Genomic DNA, 22,540 nt, shown 5'->3' on the forward strand with positions numbered 1-22,540 from the left:
GAGCAGGGGCTCTTCCAGGAAGGCAAGGAACAGCCAGAGCTGCTCCTTCCCAGAAGGGCCGCCAGGCTCGAGCCCACCAGCTGCAGAGCACAGGGAGGGCCCCAGCTGTCCCCAGGGGCCAGGCTGCTTGTGTGGGAGAGCAGTGCTCCAGCATGGGCAGACACTGGGCTGGGGGAGGGATGCAAGGCACGCATAGCCCCGGCCCCAGCACAGGCTCCCACCTTTGGCCCTCCTGAACATCAGGACCATCGAGACGCTGCCCTGGCCACCTCAAGAGTCCAGCATTGACAGCCCTTTCACCACAGCCCAGAAAGCTGCTTCATGGGTGCAGATGTGGATGCAGACTTTAGACCATTTGCAATGCTCCCAGTGAAAGCAATGCGACCAAGATAGACATCTGCCACATCCCTCTGGCCTCACGGGCACAGCCACAGCAGCAACCACTGCCAAGGACCAGCTCAGATGGCACACCAGGGATCGCCACCCCAGGAAAGCCTACTCAAGAGCTGCCCCAGGGCCACTCTCACTCGCAGAGGTGGCCACACGAGCCACAGTTTGATAGGTGCCTGTGCGTTACAGATGGAGGAGTGGCGAGTACTGACTCCTGTGTGGGTACCAAGTGGGTGGCAGGACACCCCTACACTCTAACACCGAGGAGGTCCCCTGGAGGCACAGCCAGCTCCTCCCCAACTGGAAGGACTCGTGTGAGGACTGACAGGAGGGGCAGGGCCCCACACAGCCCAGCCTACCCCCTAGGCAACTGTGGATGCCACGGGAAGGAGGGCACATGGCACTGGGGGGTCCCTAGAAAAGTGCTTTATTTGAGTACAGAGGGGAACGGTCACATCACGAGACTACCCAGGCACTGGGCCAGAACCCTCTGCCTGACCCCTTCCAGTCCCTCGCAAGCGCCCCGTCTCTCCCTGTCCAGCGAACAGGCACAGCCCAGTCCTGCGTCCTTGGTTTTCGGGCAGCACTGCCAGCCAGTGCCTGCAGTGGCTTGCATGACAGCACTGCTACTCCGTGACCTCAGGGACAACGCTCACCAGCAAAGTGTCGTAGCCACGCCGCACCAGCAAGGCCAGGCTCTGCTGTGTCCGTACTGCCTCATACACATCCTCTGCACGGCGTGATGCCTGCCCATTGATCTTCAGCACAACATCACCTGCCTTCAACCCTGCTCTGTGGGGAGAATGACGACAGAAGCGCACAGTGGGTGAAGCAGATACTCAGCTTTTTCTATCCAGAAGGAAGGAGTGCCAGGCACTACAGGTTTGGGCTGCTGCACCAGGCATCCCTCCAGCCACACAGGTACCTTGGCCAACAGGACACCAAGCCTGGGCAAGGGTCACCAGTTGGTTTCTGCTGCAGACTGACAATTGTGGGGCCCAAGCCCTGCTGCTCTGGAGCAAAACACTCTGAGCTAAATACAGCCCATCCTGCAAAGCTGCTCTCTCATGCCACCCCCCAGGGCACAGACGGGCACTTACTGATGGGCTGGGGAGCCAATGATCACCTTGTGGATTAGAACTCCGTAGGAGACATCGGGGAAGCTGGGGTCACGCAGCTTCAGCTCAGCCAGGATGCTGCAGAGTGAACATCAGCATCAGGTAAGTAGCTGGGAGGCAGAGCAGAGCTCCCATCCCACCATGGCTGCGCAGGCTTGAAGACCGCAGCACAGAACCTCTCTTCCTGTATCCCTGCATACTGCTAAGGGCAAAAAACAAGCCGCAAAGCCCAGGAGCACCAAAACACCACCACCTTCCTGTCAAAAACTAGAGGACAAAAGTACTAACTGTGCCAGGGAGAGCTGGAAAATACCAAAGCAGTTGCCAACTAGATCACAGCTCCTGGTAATGCATGTCCCCTGTCTGAGCAGCCCCACATCATACCACCCTTCCTGGTATCAGATCTACCCCTCCCCTGCTGCAGTTTCATTCTCTGCCTTTGGCGGGCAGGACACAACAAAAGCTATGCCCCCTCTTTTTGGCAGATGTGGGTATACCTCTGCTTGACGCATCTCTCCTACGGAGTCTATAAACAATCCCAGCTCCTCCAATCTTCCTGCAGATCAGGTTTTCCAACCCTAGCTTATATTCTGCACCTCTCACTGCTCCACTTTGGACTCCCTCCAGCTGCTCCTCACCTTTCCCAAAAGCATCCAGGACTGGACACAGTGCTCTGGGCGGATCTCACCAGAGTGGAGGGATCGTGCCTCATGTAAACAGCATTCTTCCCTCAAACACTGTGCGTGAACTCTGATCCACTGCAGCCCCAGAAATTCTCACGGACTCTGCCCAGTTCCTTGTTCATCAGCCTTGCTCCTCCTGTTCAGTCAGTTATGGCTCCCCACTTCACAATGGTCCCTGCTGAAATCTACTGTACTTTTTCACACATCTTTGCAAGCTGCCATCCCTTCCTGATTTCACAGGATCACACCATGCCTGAGGTTGGAAGGGACCTCCTGAGACCACCTAGCCCAAGCCCCCTGCTCAAACAAGCTCAGCCAGAGCAGGCTGCCCAGGACTCTGTCCAGTCAGGTTTTGAGTATCTCCAAGGCTGGAGATTCTCCGACCTCTCCAGGCAACCTATGCCAGGCTTTGACCACCCTCCTCACAGTAAAAAAAGTAATTTCTTGTGTTCAGATGTAATCTTGTGTTTTGGTTTGTGCCTGTTGCCTCTTCTCCTGTCACTGGGCTCTACTGACAGAGCTACTGATGTGGTCTGCACATTTACTGGGTCAAATCTGCTTCTTCGCCTCAGTCGCTGAAACTGAACAATGCATGCCCTTTAAGCAGGTCTCTGTACAAGTGCAGTAAATGCATGATTTTAGGCTACACAGCACTAAGTGTGGCTGCACCTGGTTGTAGTGGGTTGTTGGCATGGGTTGGCAGGTAAGTCCCTACCCAGTTGCTCAGTCACTCCCCCAGCAGGATAGGGGAAAGAATATGAAGGGTAAAATCAAGAAAACTTGTGGGTCTGCATAAAAATAAGTTTAACAGGCAAAGAAAGAAAGGGGGGGGGGGGGGCGGGGCAGGGAAGGGCAAGCGATGCAAAGGCACTCATTGACCACCTCCCACCTGCACACTGATGGCCAGGTCAATCCCCCAGCAATTGGCTACCTTGGAAAAACTCCCCCCAGTTTTACTGCTGGGCACAACGTCATATGGCATGGTCAGTTCAGGTCAGCTGTCCTGGCTGTGTCCCCTCCCAGCCTCCTCCCGAGGGTGCTGAGTGAGAAATAGGGCAGGCCTTGACACATGAGTAAGCGCTGTTCAGCAACAGCTAAAACATCTGTGTGTTACCAACAGATTTGCTCACAGATCTAACACACAGCATCACGTGGACTGCTATGAAGAAAATGACTCCATCCCAGCCAGACCGAGTCCGCAGGTCAGTCAGTTGAGGGGTCCATTTTCCCCATCACCCTATCACCTACAACACCAGCTGCAGGTCAGAGTTCCCCAGATGCCTACAGTCTCCAGCAGTCTAGCTCAAGAAGCTCCTGAGCTGTAATGCTGTATCTTTGCATTTGAAAATCAGGAAGATTTTTCTTCTGTAAAGTTTTCCAGTTGCTCTTTCGAACCCTACAACATCTGCAAGTTCTATCACACATTGCATGAAGAACCAACCAACGTTTTGGATGCTTTTCTAGTAAAACCCCTGACCAGCAACACACACCAGCAGCAGTTTCATGTAGAACCTGTTCCCAATAATCAGCGTGTCTTTCCTTTGCTGCTCTCAAAGTCCTTTGCTCGGTCCCTACTTACTCCATGCAGTAAAGTGACTGCAGAGGGCTGTGCTAGCCAGGGTCCTCTCTCTTCCCATTGCTTTCTGTGGCCAAGGCGAGGGTGCCTACAAGCTCCACCATAGCTGTTGGCACACCTCTGTTCCCTTCAGGCAGCAGAGCAAAGGCCTGGTGTCTCAGGAAGCTCCTGCCTGCCAGATATGTGCAGTAGGGCCAGGATGCCGAGAGGCTTGTACCCAACACGGAGCTTCTCCTTCTTCCTGTGCTATGCCAAGTTTCTGGCCTTTCAAATGAGCATGTTCAGACAGTGTAATCATCCGATTCCAAGGCGAGCAATCTCTTGTTGGGAGATCTTCCCAGCAACTGAGCACAAACAAGCCTTTCGGTCAGATGGTTTCCCAGGACCAGCTGCCAGATTGCTCACTGGCTGCACTGAAGCCAGATACACTTCTGAGGAGCCACGTCCTGAGCATTTCACACTTCTTCCCTGACAGACTTCATCCTGCCCGCCCGTTTGGTGAAGCAGGGGGAGGTTGGGCTCCCACATCCCACAGGTTTTGCCGAATACCAGCACCATCTACTGGGCACGCCAGCAATGCCGGCAGTACTCCCTGAATCTCGGGAGGCACAGAACGTTTTGAAACAAGCTACCCAAGGAGGCGGTGCAGCCACCACCATCCCTGGAGGTACTGAAAAGACGCATAGATGTGGTGCTTAGGGACATAGCTTACTGGTGGGCTTTGCAGTGCTGGGTGAACAGTTGGACTCAATGATCGCAAAGGTCTTTTCCAACCTAAAAAATTCTACGATTCTATAAAGTGCACACATTAGGAGCATGCTGGACCAGCACTCTCACCTCTGAGAGCAATTCTGTTCAAGGACAGAGTACCTGCTCTGGTTCCTTGGCTCTTGCAGCCACCTTTCAAGAGATTTCAACTGACTCTTGGGGCTCAGCATGCTAGTAGGGTTGGCAGTTGTAGTGTGCTTGGCAGAAACACCTTTCAGGGCTGTGCTCTGCCCTTCCTAGAAATCCTGTGGCTCTTGTGTGTTGCTTGGGTTTGTAGGCTGCCTGCACGTCTGGACACCACAAGCAGTCTCTGGGGTTCCTGCCAGCGTCCTACTAGCTAGCACCTCTCCAGAGGCAGCACCCAGCCTTCCTCCTGAAACCCAGAAGCCTCACATCACCCTGCGTTGCAGCCACGCTGTATGTGCCTACACAGCCTGCTCTCCTACCTGTTTACCTCCTACCTCAGTTGACTTTACTGCAAGCAGACTTGCCATTTCTTATTCTGAAAGTCCCATATTCTAGAACTGTTTCTGCACCACAGCAATTCACCTGGTAGGTCCCTCCTCCCAGAGACTACAACCTGCCCAACTGTTTCATCACAACTTCCAGTCGCACGTTGCGTTATCTGTTAATTACACCATCTCTCTGGTGGCTTTTCATTCATGCTGTGTTGCAAGGGCTCTTTATCGAACTCCTTCCAGTGACAATTATAGTCTGATCTGTCACTCTGAGGGGTAGGTTCAGGGACTTTTTATCTGCTTACGGATTATGCCACAAGTGCAGAAACCTGCATGCTTCTAATTCACCTCTGACATAGCCTAGAGTCTAAACACAACACAAAGACATCTGAAAGTGAATGCTTAAGGCATGAAGACAGCCCTCCCTAAAACAGGCACTCCCAGTTAGTTTGGAAGATCCCATCACACAGTCACCATGCCCCAACAACACCAGCCTGTTGGTACCCGACCTTAGAACACATACCTTGGTGTAAGAGTCAGCATCATCACCCCTATGTAACGGCGCTTCGTCTCTGTATTGCCAAACCAAGAGCCTGTTGAAGGAAAGGACATCAAATGACAAGGCTGAAAACAGGCACACACTCAAAATAGTGCTGGGCTGAGCCAGCCGAGTCACAAAGCTCACAAGCCTCAAGGCAGACATCGTGCGGAGCGAGTTGTTCTGATTCCCTACCAACAGCTTAAGTTCCATTTACCAGTTAGAGCTTTACAGGTATGGCATATTTTGCTTTCCTGGTTTAGGCTGTCATTTTTTGAACTGAGGGTATCACTCCACAGTGCCAACATGAGAATCAGAAAGCATGAGTCTGCATCAAATAAATTATAACAGACACAAAGGACAAAAAGAGGCAATGTTCCACACAAGTAAATTAACTACCTGTCCTTTACAATACAGCTGAATCCCGCATTTGCATTTCCATTAGTACACAAAAGACTAAGTAGCCCCCAGTTTCCACGTCATCCTTTCCCTTTCTCAATGCCAACAAATGGTCCACTGATTTCCCCATATGTTGAGATCTAATGAAAAGGACAAAAAAAAAATAATAAAATCCTCACCTACCCCTGGGGACTTCAGTGCAAGCTACTTAGGACACTTTAAAAGTCTATACCTGCAGCACACGCAGGCCAGCATCGTCCTTGTAGTTTGTTAGGCCCCTGTGGGCAGGGAAGCAGCAGCACAGCTTTCCCATGGCGGGGGAGTTTTGTGCCAGATGGAAGAATCTTCTTACTCCCAAAGACTCTTTCTCATGCTCTGCTTGCCCTTGTCTCAGAAAGGCCCAAAGCCCAGATGTGCCAGAGCTTCCCTCTTTCATCCTCTTCCTCCTCCTGGCCTACTTCCCCCAATACCCAAGCAGGGAGGCACCCAACTCACTTTTGCGCTGCTCCTCCTTTTGCAGGAACCTCCGTAGCCGGTCTGAGGGGATGGCAAAAGAGATGCCTGATGTCACCTTCATAGTGTTCACCCCAATCACTTCGCCATCCTGCAGGGGAAAGGGCACTGTGCTATCCAGCTTGCATCGTTGCGGAGAGGAAGGGAACTGCTGTGCAAGCCTGGAGTCCTGTCTGTGCGCCCGTCCCTTCCCAGCCTGCTGCTTCTGCAGCCTGCTGGACCCTGCTGAGGCTGGGCAGAGACTGGTCTCTTGCAGCCCCTCCCTCTGCCCTGCCAGCATCAGCCACTCCAGCCTCACTAGAGTAGGGCTCAGCTCCACCATGCCAGAGACCCATCGGCTCAGGCTCCCTGAAACAGACGCTGCACAGAGCTTCCCACACTGGGCTGATCCCCTGCTCCTCCTCCTCCTCACAAGGAGCCTGGAGCATACACTGCCCCTCCCTCCCGGCAGCAGTAGCACCCACAGGTGCTCCCACTGAGGGGTACCAAGCCCCTGGGGACACCAATCGAAGAGCACGTGGCACACCTCTGCCCTGGCCCGTGAGGGTGCAAGCAGAGCTTACCAAATTGACGAGGGGTCCCCCGGAGTTCCCAAACTGCAGCAGAGGAGAGAGCAGTAAACAGACCATGAAAGCAACATCCTCACACAGCAGGACCCGCGGCAGGGAGGCAGAATCCGGAGAACAGGGTCAGGCCGAGAAATGTAGCCAGCACCCAGGTGACTGGCCAGAATCCCTTCATCTCCCAGTGCTCTGTGTCCAGCCTCCTCTGACCTCACAGCACCCACAGCCCTTCCCCAGCTCCTTCCTCCCCAAAGAGGGCTGATGGGAGGAGGTGCCACCCCACCCACCCACGACCGCGGGCTCCCCTTACATCAATAGCAGCGTCAGTCTGGATGTACTCCATGTCAGAGGTGGTCAGGCCCAGCTCCCGGCCGCCCCGCTGGGCAGAGCTGACGATGCCGGAGGTGATGGTGTTCTGCAGGGCGAACGGGCTGCCCATGGCCACCACAAACTCTCCCTGTCGCACCTCAGAGGAGCGCCCAAGGGGCAGGGTGGGCAGCGGGTGCTGGAAGGGAAGAGGACAGTGAGCGGATGGGAGGGAACGAAGGGAGTCTCCACCACTGCGATGCACACCTTAGGCTTGATCTTGATGGTAGCGATGTCTGCAACCTGGTCCACGTCTTGCACCACAGCATCATACTGCTCACCGCTGGCCAGCTTCACCCGCACACACCGCCGATTTGCCACCACGTGCGCGTTGGTCACAATGAGCCCATCCGGAGACACCAGGAAACCCGAGCCATTAGAGATGGGCACATCACGGCCCGAAAAGGGATGCCTGCAAGATGGGCACAGGTAAGGGAGGGGTGGGAGGGATCCCTAGGGGACTGGTGAAGACTCAGGAGGGCAGGTGCCAGGCAGACTGGGTGGCCCAGACTGGTAGGCCTGGAAAGAAGCAGGGGATAGTGATGATGTCTGGGCAACAGGATGATGGGGGAAGACTCTTTCACTTCTTCACAAAAAGTCCCCATCTCAAGAGTCAAACACGCATGCAAGAAGGGAACAAGCAGGAAGCATCAGGAGCCCATGCACAGCTGCTAAGGTACAATCCCACTGGGAGTACAGAGTTAACAGTGGGAAGCTTACGTGAGTGGAGAGCTGCAGTGGATGGTGCAGTCTGGGAAAGAGCAGCAAGGGGGTAAGTAGCAGGGGTTGTGATCTACACAAAGAAGCAGCCTGAACACACAAAGCCTTGCCTCAGAGCAGGTAAAAACCACTCGGGAGGTGATATGGGAGGTGATGGGTACATCTTCTTTAGACAGCTGGAGGAAGACTCACAACTGCAGGCCCTGGTCCCCATGGGGGACATCAATCATCCTGACCTCTACAGGAAGACCTGGTGCTGACTGGGGCAAGGGACGTAGTGACACAAGACACAGAAAGGTCTGATGCGATTGGTGCCTTTTTGCCTTGTTCTTTGGGCCTCCCAAGTTGCTGTGCCCTGAGGCAGTCTGTGGGAATGCAGCATCACACAGATCACTGAAGCCAGCTGGACAGGCACAGGTCCATGGATACACGAGAGGGATGGCTGAGGTCCCTGTGAGTGTTCAAATGTCACAGTGGTAAAGGGGATCTCCTGATGGCTGGAAAAAGGCAAGTCACACCTTTTGTGTGCTGCCAAGAAAGTGGGTCCTGAAAACTGCAGACCAGCCAGTCTCCACAATCTCTGGGAAAGTTATGGAGCAAACGCTCCCAGAAACCCTTTCCCAGCACAGAGCACACAAGAAGGGGACTGGGGGCTGCCAGCACAGACGCACCAATGGCAAATCATGCCTGACCAACCTGGCTGGCTCCTGCAGCCAGATGAGTGGCTCTGCAGGTAACGGGTGAGCAGCGGATATTGTTTACCTTAAGCAGGCTTTCAGCCTTGTCTCCCGTGGTGCCATTAACCACACAGGTGGCATGCAGGCTGATAATCAATAATAAGGTCAACAGAAAATTGGCTGGGCCACCTAGGGGCAAGCCCAGCTGGTGGTCAGCTACTAATACCATGCCTCAGGAGGTGGGAGAAGGGCCAGTACCGCTCCATGTCCTTCATGTTCCTAAACCAGAGGATGGGACACCACATGCAAACTCAGCAGACCTGCAGATGACACCACACTGGAGGGAGCAGTCAAGAAGCTGAAGGGCTGAGCTACCGTTCAGAGTGTCTTGACAGGCTGGAGACACAGGATGGCAAGATTATGGAGATCAAAGGTAAATGCAAACCGTGCTCCTAGGATGGAGTAATTGTGTGCCACAGGACAGCCTGGGGCCGCTGCCTGGAAGTCAAGAAGATGGTGGTGTGGCAGCAGCATGTTCCTGTGGTAAAGGCTGGTGGTGTGCACAGGCAGTGGGGTGAGGGGGCCTGTCTCTCCTGCGACACTTGTAGGATCCTACCCGGATGCCGTGCCTGGTTCAGGCTGCCTGGGATACGCGATAGGGCGGCCGCGGGAGAAGCCAGCCGAGGCCCGGCGGTGGCCAGGGTGGGGGTCTGCACTGTGCAGGTGTCGGAGCAGCTCTGCAGGCAGGGCGGACGGGGAAGCCCTCCCTATGGGGTGCGAAGAGGACGGGGACATACCCTCCTCCTCGGAGCAGAACGAGAAGGGACCGGGACAGGGTCAAGAGGGAAACTTCCCCGTCGGGAAGCAGGGAAGCCGGCTCCGCGGGGGCCGTGGGCCGGGCCGTGCGCGGCCGCCCGGTGCCGGTACCTGCCCACGATCTCCACGTAGACCAGCGCGGGCGCCGTCTTCTCCACCACGTCGGCGATGAAGTTGAAGGCGGCGCGGGGCGAGGCGGTCGGCGGGGCGGGCACGGCGGCGCGCAGAGCGGGCAGCGCGGGCCGGCGGCTCTCGCCATCCCGGGCCCACAGCAGCACCAGCGCTGCCGTCCCGGCGCCCAGCGCCGCAGCCAACGCCCGGCCCCCAGCGGAGGGAAGAGGAGGGGAAGGCGGCGGCGGCGGCGGGTGGGGCTCAGCGGCCCCGCACAGCGCCCGGCACCAACGCACCGCGCCCGGCACCAGCGGTGCCCGCGCCCACCGTGCCAGCGCCGCCATGCTGCTGCGGTGCCCGCCCCCGGGGCACGCTGGGAGATGGCGTCCCGCCACCGGTCCCGCCGCTAGCCGCAGCACGGCCGCCGGCGGCGGAGAGCAGGGTGGCTTGGCGGTGGGAGCAGCTCAGTGGGCCCACCAGACCGGCCGACTGCCCGCCCCGACTCGCTGGCGGCCGCGGGCCCGCGGCGGGGCGGAGTCCGCGGTGCACGCCGGGAAGGTGCCGCTCCTCCCAGGCTGCCCCGCGCGGGCCAGGCGGGCGGCCGCGGGGGAAGATGGCGGCGGGTGTCGGGCGTCTCTGAGGCACCGGCTGCAGCGGGGATGGAGCCTCCTGCGGCCCCGGGCCCCGAGCGGCTCTTCGACTCGCACCGGTGAGAGCCGCGGGTCCCTGAGGACGAGTGCGGCCCCCTCTGTGTTTCGCGGCGACGGGCCGTGGGCTCCCGGGGAAGGCCCGGGGTTTCAGGGTGTCCCGGGGGCGGCCCGCGCAGGAAGCTGGGCTGTTCCTGTGGGGAGGCCCCGGGTTTCCACTAGAGGAAGGGGTATCCCACGGAGCAACGTGGGGGAGGTCGTAGTGTCCCGCGGGGGGACCGGTGTGGTTCCGGGGTGTGTCTGGGAGGCCCGGGATGGGCTGGGCTTCTCCTTGTGGAGGCCTGGGACTTTATGCAGAGCGAAGGATGCGGGGTGGTCCCTGGGGAGGGCCCGGCTGGGCAGCGGGGGATCCGGTTGTTCCATATACGTCCCAGCCATGCTCAGGCTGTCTGTGCTGCTCTTTGGCCCTATAGGTTTCCGACTGATGGGTTCCTGCTTCTGGCCCTGCTGCTCTACGCACCTGTGGGGCTCTGCCTCCTCGTCCTGCGCCTCTTCATTGGTGTACATGTCTTTCTGGTCAGCTGCGCCCTGCCTGACAGCGTGCTGCGACGGTGCGTGAGCCCAGCTCTCCCCAGGGCACAGAGCTCCTGCTGTTGCCCTGGGTGGGGATGTGGTGTGCAGACAGTGCTGTGGGGCAGTGTGGGGCGGGAGGGCTGCCCTCACCTGTTTGAGATCTTAGCCATGGAGGCTTGACTCATGCAGAGGTTTACGGGGAGCTGTCCTTTCAGGATTCCTTGTCCCCAGGACCCATGAAAGTACCTTCTCTGCCAAGACCAAAGTTGGCAATTGCCTCTTGAGCGCTTGAGGATTGATCTGAAATACTTGGATTAGCTGGGTATCTTGCTAGGAATGTCTGTGGCTTGCTGCCCCATATTTCATGCGGCAGCTACAGCTTGACATGCAGCCTTTAGCCCCAACAGCAGTCCCCCAGCAATTCCTGTTCCAGACATCTGTCATATTATTTGTATTTTGTTCTGGTGTCTTTTGTCAAGTCATATGAATTTCCAAGTGTCTGTTCTGTTTTGTTGGATGTGTAAGCCAGCAGTGGCTCAGACTGCAGGACTTGAAGAAACCACTTACCCCCACCAGGTTTATTGTACGTGTGATGTGTTCAGTGCTGGGCTTATTTGTGCGGCAAAGTGATCCCCGGCTTCGTGATGTCAATGTGAGGGTGTATATCGCCAACCACGTGACACAGTTCGATCACAATGTCATCAACCTTCTGACCTCATGTAATACGGTGAGTAACTTGGAGCCAAGCATGGCAGGTCTGGAAGCAGCTGTCTCCAAGAGAAGTGCACAGGGGGCTCTTTTATTATGTAGGTGTTGCCGTGGTCTTCAGGTTTTATTTATTAACCCCGGATTGCACCAGCCTTGAGGTTTTTTGTCTGGTTCAGTGTCACGCTCTTAGGCTCTGCATGAAAAAATGAAATGGCAAGCAGGAACAGTTATGTTACAGTGGGTATTGATTTTATTGGAAGAGAGTGGGCAGATCCTAGCATCTGTATCCTTTTTTCTGGCCTTTCAGAAGTGCTGTCAGAAGCAGGCTGGTTGTGGGGTTTTCCCCTGGCATTGGGTGCCACTTCTGTGTGTGTGGACAGCTGGCTGTGCTGCAGAGGTGTGCTGAGGGGAGCTGCACGGTGGGGTGGTGGTGCTCAGGTTTTTGTGCCGGGCTGGTGGTTTTGTAGCTTTCCCTGTACTCTTGTGAAATTCCTTATATGTGGAGTTCCTGAATCAGCAGACTCTGAATATGCCTGGGAGTGAGTTGGCTGGTCCTATATCCTGAGCAGCAGTGGGTTTGCTCCTTACCTGGAGAAAAGTAACTCTTGGCAGCAGTGTGTTCTTTGTCAAGTGTGTCAGCAACTACTAGAGAGAACACAGTTGTTGCCCAGGGCACTGGCAGACAGGGGACAGTCTGAACTGAAGATTAGTAATCAGAATCCTAGGGAATGGGGGCCAGAGGAGTTTTTGAGGCCTGGCAGTACTATGTCCTCTGCTACTAGTGCTTTTAGCCTGCAGGTTACTCCCTCAGCCCCTAGAGGCGTTTTTGGTAATAAGCAGGAGCTTTTGTTTCCCGCTGTCATCTGGGAAAGTAGGCCTTGAGGGGAGGGGAGGACAGCTTTTCTTCCTTACTCCTGTTTTCCCTTGCAGCCTGCGTTGAATGGTGCCCCTGGTTTCATCTGCTGGTCACGAGGATTCATGGAGCTGGGAGTAACAGGAAGCCGAGCAGAGCTGGTGGATTCGCTGAAGGCATATTCATCCCACAGAGGAAACCCACCGCTGCTGCTGTTCCCAGAGGAGGCTGCCACCAACGGCCGGGCTGGCTTGCTCCGTTTCAGGTACTCGGAATGAGTATTCCTGCGGTGGGGCTGTTTTTATTTTGTTTTATCTTTAGGATCATTCACTGCTGAAATTTTCCTTTTCAGCTCTTGGCCGTTCTCAATCTTGGATGTGGTACAGCCAGTTGCCCTACAAGTTCAGAGGCCTTTGATCACTGTGGTGAGTCAGGGACATAGGGCAAGGAGGAGTTGTGGAGGCATGTGCTGTGTGAGGGGCTTGGTGATGCCATTAATTCTGCTTCTGCTCTGAAGTCTGTGGGTAGTGCAGCCTGGCCTTGTGTCCTGTAACGCCATGGACTAGCTTCTCAGCGCTAACACTGTTTTTCAAGTGCCTTTCACAGAGAACTTCTGCTAAGTCAGTACTCTTTTAGTTACACTGGCAATTTTGATAAATGTTTTAGTGGCTCAGCTGCCTAGCAGTGTGCCCTCTGGCTTCCATGACCATAACACCACTGTGTCTCATCTCCTTTTCTTTTTAAGTGCTTTGAAAGAGTAGTTCTAGTCGCCTTGGAGAGTGGCTAATGTGCCAAAGGTTATGCAAGGCTCTCTGGAGTAGGCTCTTGAACTCCTGCCTCCCAAATGCACAGATGTAACATGATGCAACATTAGCTTCAAAAAAGTGGCAAAGTTCATGATAATACTAGCGCTGCTAAACAGATTGCAATGAAACTGTTGTCAGCTTATTAACAGAGTGAGATTTTGTTGAATTTGTTATTTCTTGCTATGATTTATGGATCTAGTTGATTAAAAGACAGTTACATTTTATATTAATCTGACATTTTAGTTGATTCTCTATTGTCCCATCTTTTTAAGGTGGTATGGCACAGTGGATAGATTTATAGCCACTCACCAGCGGGTCACAAAATATGGCTGCCCATACTAAAACATCAGCATGCAGTTGTTTTTGAAGTGAGATTCTGTTAGGGATTAGTTCTTTTCCCAGTGCTATTTATTGCTTTTATTGATGCTGCAGATGACAGTATTGAGATCCCTGCTGGTAAAGTTCAGGTTGGTGAGTAATGAAGTTAAATTATTGATTGTGATCCAGTGAAGTACTGATAACTGCAAGTGAACGGCTGTTACTTCTAAGTTTAATGTGGTCTGTGGGTGCATAAGAAGAGGAGTGTCTGGCAGGGTAAGGAACACAGTGTTACCTGGACGTGTGCAATGATGAACACTGCTAAAATATTATGTGAAGCTTCGGTAATTCTGTTGCCAAGAAAGTAGGGCAGTAGTAGAATTCAAGGAGGCCTTAAGTATGATGTGGAATCCAGAGAGCAGCACTTAAAGGCACTCAACTTAATCAGCTTATCAGAGAAAAGGCAGAGAGATTGTTGTGGATAGCTGCTTGCATATTGGAGGAGAGGCTTAAGAATGGAGAATTCTTTTTCTTTCTGAGAAGGCACACAGCAGCAGTCTGCAGGTGCTGAGACGAAATGTTGGTGCTGCACAAGTTCAGTTTTGGATTAAGATACAGTTTTCTAACAGTGAGGATACTTTAAATTTTTGAATGACTGCCCCAGAGAACTGGGAGAGCTATCCTGTTCTGGACTGTTTGTAGTGAATGTCTTATGTTGTTATGGTTTTGGCTCCTCTGGTAACTTTTCACATTTCAGAATTTTCATTTGTCTGTGCATCCCTGCCTTCATGAATGTTAGGGAGAACAGCATGCAGGTAACTGCAGATCTGTTTGAAGATACTGGTTACGGTTACACCTTGACTCACATTTTTACCTTCAGAGGTTGAGCAGGACTTTTTGCCCTTCATGCACAGTGACTAAGTAAATCCTGGCAGATTTCTTATGTAATTTTAAACCATCAGAAACTTCTGAGGACTGGGGATGCAATACTTTGAATGGTTTGATTAGTGCTTTACAGAAAGCTTTCTTAGATGCTTATGTGACATATATAAGACACTGGGCCAAGCAAAATAGCACCAGATTTGGGTTTAAGAAAGAGTTTTCTCCACCTCCAATTGGTGGAACCTTGAAGGAGGGTGTTGTTCTGTGCACAAGGCAGCATAACTGAAGTCTTGCTTTTGGCATCACTATAAGTATTTGATTTTAGGTTTTTTAGATCTGTTTATCCAGGAGATGAGGCTTCTTTACTGTTATCCTTGGTGGCTGTGGTTTCAGGGCTTTTCTCATTTATAGCACCTCTTTCCAGACCATGGAATAAACCAGGCATGAAGCCTGTCTTAGAATCATAGAATCATTTAGGTTGGAAAAGACCTTTACAATCATTGGGTCCAACTGTTTACCCAGCGCTGCATTTATTTGCTTCTGAGCATCAAGTATGAGAAAGCATGGGATTGTCCCTAAACATGTCCCTAAGCACCACATCTACAAAGCTTTTAAATACCTCCAGGAATAGTGACTCCACCACCTCCCTGGGCAGCCTATTCCAATGCTTGATAACCCTTTAGATCAAGAAATTTTTCCTGATAGCAAATCTAAACCTCCCTCAATGCGACTTGAGGCCGTTTCCTTTTGTCCCATCGCTTGTTACCTGGGAGAAGAGACTGACCCCCTACAGGGGGTACAGCTCCTTTCAGGTAGTTGCAGAGAGTGATAAGGTCTCCCCTGAGCTTCCTTTTCTCCAGGTTAAACACCCCAAATTCCCTCAGCCACTCAGACTTGTGCTCCAGACCCTTCCCCAGCTTTGTTGCCCTTCTCTGGACACACTGCAGCCCCTCAGTGTCTGTCCTGTAACAAGGGCTCAAAACTGAACCCAGTATTTGAGGTGCGGCCCCACCAGTGCTGAGTACAGGGTGACAATCCTTTCCCTAGTCCTGCTGGCCACACTATTTCTGACAGAAGCCAGAGTACTATTGGCCACCTGGGCACACTGCTGGCTTGTGCTCCGCTGGCCGTCAGCCAGCCCCCCGAGACCCTTTCCTGCTGGGCAGCTTCCCAGCTGCTCTGTCCCTAGCCTGCAGTGCTGTGTATGGTTATTGTGACCCACAGGCAGGGCCCGGCCCTCAGCCTTGTTGAACCTCAGTTGGCCTTGTCCCATCGATCCAGCTTGTCTAGATCCCTCTATAGGGCCTTCCTGCCCTCCAGCAGATCAACACTTCCTTACTGAGGGTGTACTCGATCCCCTCATCCAGATCATTGATAAAGGTATTAAACAGCACTGGCCCCAGCATTGAGCCCTGGGGAACACCACTTGTGACCGGCTGCCAGCTGGAGTTAACTACGTTCACCACCGCTCTTTGGGCTTGGCTATCCAGCTAGTTTTTACCCAGTTAAGAGTATGGCTGTTCAAGCCATGGTCAGCCAGTTTCTCCAGGAGAATGCTGTGGGAAATGGTGTCAAAGGCTTGGAGCCACACTGCTTTGGTCAAGGCTGAAGTCAGGTGTAAAAGAAGCCGAGGCAGCTACATTGCAAGCTGTAGATCTTGAGATGGTGTTCTCACAAGGTTGTGGGAAGTTTGGTTACTGCAGGATAAAAGTAACAACTACAAAAATCCTAGGAACAACGTCCATTCAGTAGCAAGTCCTTTAGAATCATTGAAAAGTGTAGGGTGGGAGGAGTCTCTGGAGGTCTTTACTTCAGCTTTCTGCTCACAGTCAAACTGGGTCCTGAATATGGTCCAGCTGTTCAGGGCTGTGTCCTGTTCAGAAGGGTGGAGAGCCCACCACTTCAGGGTGCCTGTTCCAGTGCTTTCTGCTGGCAGGCATTGCAGTACTTCTCAGGGAAAAGGTTATTTGCTAATTTTTAGAAAAAAGGAAGAAAGACTTCACAGTGCAGCCTGTTTGGAAATGAAGAGAGAAAGCTTATGGGAGCTGGGACATTACAGGGGCTGTTCCCATCATAATAAGGGAGGATTGTTCATGATTCTAAGGGAGCATTAGTAGTAGGTCTTCAGGCATTTCCAGTCCTTTCTAAAGGTACAGTCTAGCAGAGAGTATGAGACTATTGAGGGAAAATCTTGCTGCCCTAGTTTGAGGAAAAAATGACTCAGAGCAGTGAAAACTTTGACTATACATGTTGAAGAGTAATGAAGATGAATCTGCCCTGGGGCTTGCCCTCACTGTGTGCTGGATTTGCTGTTCCCTCTTTCCCAGTCCTCCACATCTCTCTGCCTGCGTATCTGTTACTCGCTGCCATGGCTCAGCTGCATTCTGCCCGCCTGCTTACCTGATGGAGACCTGACTAGCTCGTGTTTTGTGGGCCACGATCTCATTGTGCTCTCTTCCCCAGAGCGTGGCTGACTCCTCCTGGATTACAGAGCTGCTCTGGACCTTCTTTGTTCCCTTCACAATATATCAAGTAAGGTACTATCTCTCTCTCTTTCACTTGGGGCAGGATTTAGGATGGGCAGAGAGTCTGATGTTTTTGCTGTTGTAGTAAGAAATCTTTTGGTATGTGCTAATGCACACCCTCATTGTGGTATCTCGGCATGGCTTCGTTCAGTATTATTTGGTCCGTGCCAGATCCAGCTTCTGGGCCAGCTTCAAGCAGCTTCTAAAGCGGAGAGGGCTCTTGGTTGCTGTGTTGAGTTGGTGAAGGAGAGGAGTCTCTCAGGGCTCTTAATGTCAAGTTTGCCAGGTATATTTTTGAAGCTAGCTGCTCTGCTGTAACTCACCCCAGGGTTGCTCGTGTCCCATGGGTGATTTCCAGCAGGCAGTTCAGTCCTCTAGCATCTGCCTCTTCACTGCAATCCCCTGTGAATTGCAGAGGTAGTTCAGATGCCCGTCCAGGGCCCAAGTGAGCCCAGACTGGCTGAGTAGCTTTGGTGTAATAAGGGTTCACAGGCAGCAAAAGGGGCTTGGAGTCAAATGTAGGGGTTGGGGTATTTCAGCAAAGAAAAGCCTTGTGCTGTAGCCTTCCCTGGCCATATCTGGCTCCAGTCGGACCTTTTTCTGCTTTCACATAAATGGCAGTGGCTCCTCATTTGGGGCCTTCCTGGAAACTTCATTAGGAGATACTTTGCATGTTACATCTGAGTGCTAAAGAAGATTCAGCGAGCCAGTGTTGTCTCCTGAGCCATGCCTTGCCCTTAATTTTGCAAGCTAGTTTGAGGTTTAATGCTCATCTTGTGGGGAGAGATTTGGGGTGAGCAGGGAGAGATGAGGTGGGGATAGTACCGTTGCACTATTGATCCCAGATGGGGCTGGCTCCTCCAGCAGCCCTTGAAGCAGTCAGCCCAGTGCTGTTGTCCCTATTCAGGTGGATGCCGTCTGTCCCCAGACGAGCTGAAGAACTGAGTGAGGATTTTGCGCTCCGAGTTCAGGAGGTAGGAGGATGATGTGGGAGGGGGATGTGTAGGACTGCTGCAATTTGGGATGGTCACAGAGGAGAATGGGGTGCAAGCAGAGTTGCAAAGGGCATTTCTGGATGGGTGTATCTGTATGATGGGAACTCTGGTCCATATTTATTGCCCCTTACTCAGTTTTTCCATGGCCTATTTGCTAACCCCCGTTCAGCCCTTCTGCCAGTTACGAAGGCTCTCCCCATCTAGTTAAAACTTTTTACTCCCTTTTTGTAATACCACAAATCAAACAAAGCAGTTGTTCCTCCACCTTTCCCGTATGTGCTGGGTAGGTCATAGCTCCTGTACCAAAGATCCCGTTTTGGCAGGATGATATTGCCTACTCCTGGTCCTTCATGTGCTCCATGAAACACTGAAATGCATCACTGAGGCCCTGGAGAAATCAGTTCCCAGTCCTCTTCCCCTCGCCGTGGCTCCATGCAGGCCTGTACATCTGATACACTCCCCTGCAAGATGGGAATGCCTGGGTCATACATGTTGTGTTGTGTACATGTGACTCTTCTCTACATTTCTGCAGCTCTTGGCCATGGAGCTGGGTGTGGTATCCACACGGCTCACTGCAGCAGATAAAACTGAACACATGAAGAGGCTGAGACACACGTCGCTTCTCCACTTTGCCCCAGGTGGGTGTCCTGGGTAGTGTCCTGACTATGAAACTGCCACTTAGGCTTTGCCTCTGGGGGTCTCAGTCTGATCTTGGTTACTCGTGCATGGAGGGAGAGGAGAAGGCATGTTTGACATCCTCCTGGGGAGCAGGGACTGCCTGTGTGCCCTAGGCTCAAGTTTGTAGCTAGCTGGCAGGGAGAGAACCACCACCCCTGAGCACAGACGTGATGGTCATGGTCATGCGCAGGAAGTCCGGCTTTCTTATGGCACCAGTTCATACTAGAGAAAGTGGAGCTGCTGGAATGCAAAGGCTGTGCATCTTTAGGCCACCTTCTTGTGCCCACCGTTCTTTCTATTGCAGCCTCGAGCCAGCCCCTGGCAGCCAGGCCCAGGATACCTTCCAGCCTGACTGGTGTTGCTCCTGAGGATGTGCGGATCATGGCAATGGCACAGCGGGTCAAGGAGGTGCTGCCTCATGTGCCTCTGGAGGTCATCAGGATAGACCTGGGTAAGTGATGCCTGGGGTACTGGCAGGGATGCAGGATCACCTTCCATACCAAGTCTCCCTGATACCTGAAAGCAGAAACCTCATCCCTGCTGCACTGTGGAGTGCAATGGCAGCAAAGATGTGAGCGTCCTGATGTTGGACCTCCCTCTCTAACAGACCCTCTTTGTCCCTACAGCCCAAACCAACTGTGTGGATACCACTATTGCCAACTTGCTGGAGGGGAGAGTACCCTTCTTTCCTGAAAGTAAGGAGGCTGGTACTGACCTGCCTGCCCCATCTACCTCCCAGGCTGCAGCTGCTTCTGGTGTCCAGGGCTCCATAGCTGTGCCTTCTTCCAAGGTACTTTGGTGGTTGTATTATCTCCTGTGGTCTGACTGCTCGCAGCCAGAGCATGATGGCCTGTGTTCAGGACTAGCCATGATGTCAGGGGAACGGAGACCGAATTGGCATGCTGCGTCCTTGCAGAGCCACTAAGGAGGTCTCCTGACCTTGTTTGACTGTCTCCTGGTGGCTCTTGTGCTTTGTGTTCCAGCCAGCTACAATGCAATTTGCAAAGTCCCCTGTGGAGCGGCACCTGTCCTTGCAGGAGCGGAAACGAGCGTTGTATGACTATGCCAGGAGGTAAGAGTCCACCCACAGCTCACCCTGTCAGAGTCCCCAGACCCCATCCCCAGCAGTAACCCGGGCATGCCCCAAACAAGGGCCAGCCCTGGCTTTGTCTCATGTCCTCCTGTTCCTCTCATCTGGCCCAAGACACCAGGGCTGAGGCAGTGAACCATTGCTGAAGGAGGGAGGAGGCAGATGTTGGTCTGCTTCACCTCTTCCAAGCATGCAGCCCCTTGTCATTCCTGGGAAGTGCCCTGTCTCCTGAATTGCCACCGGGTTTCTGGTTTTGAGGACTAGGTGGGATAGATGCCAGAAACTCAGCTGCTGAGGAATAGAGCTTAGCAAAAAACCCCTCATTTGGTTCTTTGGCCTAGTGGAGTTGACTGATAGAAGCCATTGTGGGCCTACAGATTTCTTTGAAATCAGTATTGATGCTATGAAACACTCATTGTAGAAAGAAGCTTGTTGTTTGGCAACAGGGAGAGTGCATTAATCTTCCTCAGTGTAAGTGGAGAATTACAGAGAACAGGGAGTGAGTTTAACCTCTGTGCCTCGTTTTGATGAGGCAAATATTGGAACAAGTGTCCAATTCTGCTGGTGTCTGCAGCTGTTTTTTTAGGAAAGATAACAGAAATTTTAGAATTAGTTTGGAGGGAAAGTTAAGTCTGTTAAACTCAATGTACATGTGATGGCATGCTATATATAATTCTGGGTGAAGGAACCAGGTTCTGAAAGTCTGTGTAGTCTGACAGAAAAACAGAATAGTAACTAATGGCTAGAAGTTGTAGGCAGACGGACTTTACACAGGTAATGGGGTAGCTGTTTCTGAAGAGGAAATAGATTAATTAGTGGAGTAAGCTTCCGCAAGAAATGATGACTTTTCGGTGGCTGGCTGTTTCCCCACTGAGCCTGCCTAAGTCCTTAGAAGACAGTAGAGATAATGGAGTGTTTGGCTCAGTCCAGCGTGAGAATAGGCCTGCTTGCTGCAAGATCGGGTCTCCACTCCGTAGGGTCTTGCTGTGAAGGGGAGAACGTGTCTGAAGTCATGCTGAGGTGCTGCACTGAGCTTTGCTCCAGAGCACTCCAGGAGAAAATTGTGGAGGGTCAGGGATCAGTTAAACCTTTGAGATCCTGTGGCTTTTTGACACCGCATCAGCTTCTCCCTGCTGCTGCAAGTAGGAAATGCCCATGGTTGGAGGTTGAAGCTAGGTGAATTCTAAGTGCCCCTTTCTAAAGGGCTACCCCTAGGTGACTCCGGGTAGGTCTGTCACCAATAATTTAAACTAAATGCATCTGTTTTTCTGAAAGATCATTTCAGTTTAGAGGAATTACATCTCAGAATAGTCCTATAGCTTAGAGAATGTTTGACTCTGTCTTCAGAGCTGTCCCCCAAGCCTTTCACCATGAGCACAGAGATGGCTGAGGGCTCTTTCTGGGTCATATTGGGCATAGTCTGTTCAGCAGCAAAGAAAAGAGGGTGGAAATCCTTTACTGTGGATACCCTACCTGATTTTGTTGCTCTTCTACATGCTGATCTTTTATGTCCCTTTTCCGAGGCTCTTCTAACTTCTGGCTGTAGAGTAGTGATGCCTATACTTCCCTGAGAGGAGGGATGTAGAAGGGCAATTGCACCCCTTGCCTTTCTGTCTTGAGTTCTGAGTGACAGCAGCAACCTCTGTCACTTGGCTGTTTCAGCCTCAGAGAAGGTTCGCAGCTCAAGGCTTGTGGGATGTTTTGTTTTCATATAGCCCTCTGCCCAGGCTGCTGAAAGGACGGGTGATTTGCAGCAAGATGTGGCTGTTTGTGGGGGAGGATTTTACGTTTTGAGCACGGTGTGTTGCCCAGGTAGCCAGTGTTCAATGGCAGCCTGCGCAGGATGTGGCAGAAGCGGGGTGTCTCAGTTCAGGGTGGTGGTCGCAGTAGTCTGGTGGTCTTGCAGTGTCACCTCTCCCTGCTCCCAGGTGGAGCCTGTCTTTGACCTGGCACCTTTCCCGCCTCTGGGGCCTGGAGTGTTGTGCGTACACGTCCCAGTTTCAGATGGGATTGAGTTAGTTGTGTCTTGGTAACGCACAATCTCATCCAAATGAGGTGTGAGGCTTAGGTTCCGTGGTCCCACTTGGGGACAGTGACACATTTCCCGTGTGCTTTTTAGCTTTCCTAAGTGGAATGCTTTGGGTGCTGGCTGGTACCGTACCTGTCACACGTTGCGTGGCTGGGGCTTTGCTGGTGGGGTGGCTCGGGAGAACCGTTGCGTCCGGAAGGCTTGGCGGGGGAGCCCCTGTCCCGGGCGCTGGGCAGTGGCCGGCTCCGGGCCCGCAGCCGCGGCTGGCGGTCTCGGGCAGCCTCCCGGGCCTGGCCTGTGCTCGGCGCTACTGACTTGGGCTTGTCCCCAGCAGCGACTGGTGGCTTTCTGGAGCGGCGCGTTCTGCCTGCCGGGGTCACGCCCGGTCTCTTGGGCTCTAGGCCAGCCAGTAACGACAACGCCGGGGTCTGGGGCGAGTCCCGGGGAGGGTCCCGGCCCGGCTGCCGGGGCGGGCCCCCGCCGCACACACCCGGAGTGGGGAGTGCAGTGCGCGCCCCCGCCCCGGCGGGGCTCACTCCCCGCCCCCGCCCCTGCCCCCGCCCGGGCGGCCGCGGGGCGGCCCGGGCCTGACGGCGCTTTCCCCCGCAGGAGGTTCGCGGAGAAGCACGGCGCGGCGCGGCCCGGCGGCAGCCCCTGAGCGGGCCCGGCCCCGCCCCCTGCGGCCGGCCCGGGCGCCCCCCGGCGGCGGAAATAAACGGCGGCAGCGTCTGGCGCGGCTC

At 53.5% G+C, this 22,540-nt stretch overlaps 2 protein-coding genes across 5 annotated transcripts; one reads left to right on the forward strand and one right to left on the reverse strand.

Moving 5' to 3' along the window:
• Positions 1–801: 801 nt before the first annotated feature.
• Positions 802–10,245, reverse strand: HTRA2 (HtrA serine peptidase 2). 3 transcript variants are annotated; one of them, XM_080372927.1, is made up of 8 exons: positions 9,697–10,245; positions 7,580–7,784; positions 7,317–7,511; positions 7,007–7,039; positions 6,426–6,534; positions 5,517–5,586; positions 1,491–1,586; positions 802–1,182 (listed from the first exon to the last, which is right to left on the reverse strand). In XM_080372927.1, exons 1-8 carry the CDS (start codon positions 10,038–10,040, stop codon positions 1,017–1,019), a joined length of 1,218 nt encoding a protein of 405 aa, XP_080229053.1. In that variant the 5' UTR covers positions 10,041–10,245; the 3' UTR covers positions 802–1,016. The 3 variants fall into 3 exon arrangements, with proteins under 3 accessions (XP_080229053.1, XP_080229055.1, XP_080229054.1); XM_080372929.1 differs by lacking the exon at positions 7,007–7,039; XM_080372928.1 differs by lacking the exon at positions 7,007–7,039 and having other exon boundaries at positions 6,426–6,551; positions 7,301–7,511.
• A 5-nt stretch (positions 10,246–10,250) lies between these two features.
• On the forward strand, positions 10,251–22,529 carry AUP1 (AUP1 lipid droplet regulating VLDL assembly factor). Of its 2 annotated transcripts, XM_080372901.1 has the most exons (12): positions 10,251–10,405; positions 10,817–10,954; positions 11,493–11,643; positions 12,555–12,742; positions 12,830–12,902; positions 16,947–17,020; positions 17,916–17,982; positions 18,536–18,641; positions 18,986–19,132; positions 19,308–19,471; positions 19,665–19,753; positions 22,410–22,529. In XM_080372901.1, exons 1-12 carry the CDS (start codon positions 10,356–10,358, stop codon positions 22,456–22,458), a joined length of 1,296 nt encoding a protein of 431 aa, XP_080229027.1. In that variant the 5' UTR covers positions 10,251–10,355; the 3' UTR covers positions 22,459–22,529. The 2 variants fall into 2 exon arrangements, with proteins under 2 accessions (XP_080229027.1, XP_080229028.1); XM_080372902.1 differs by lacking the exon at positions 17,916–17,982 and having other exon boundaries at positions 16,947–17,015.
• Positions 22,530–22,540: the final 11 nt, after the last annotated feature.

This window comes from Falco punctatus (genome assembly GCF_963210335.1).
Source record: "Falco punctatus genome assembly, chromosome: 1".
NCBI classification, from domain to species: domain Eukaryota; kingdom Metazoa; phylum Chordata; class Aves; order Falconiformes; family Falconidae; genus Falco; species Falco punctatus.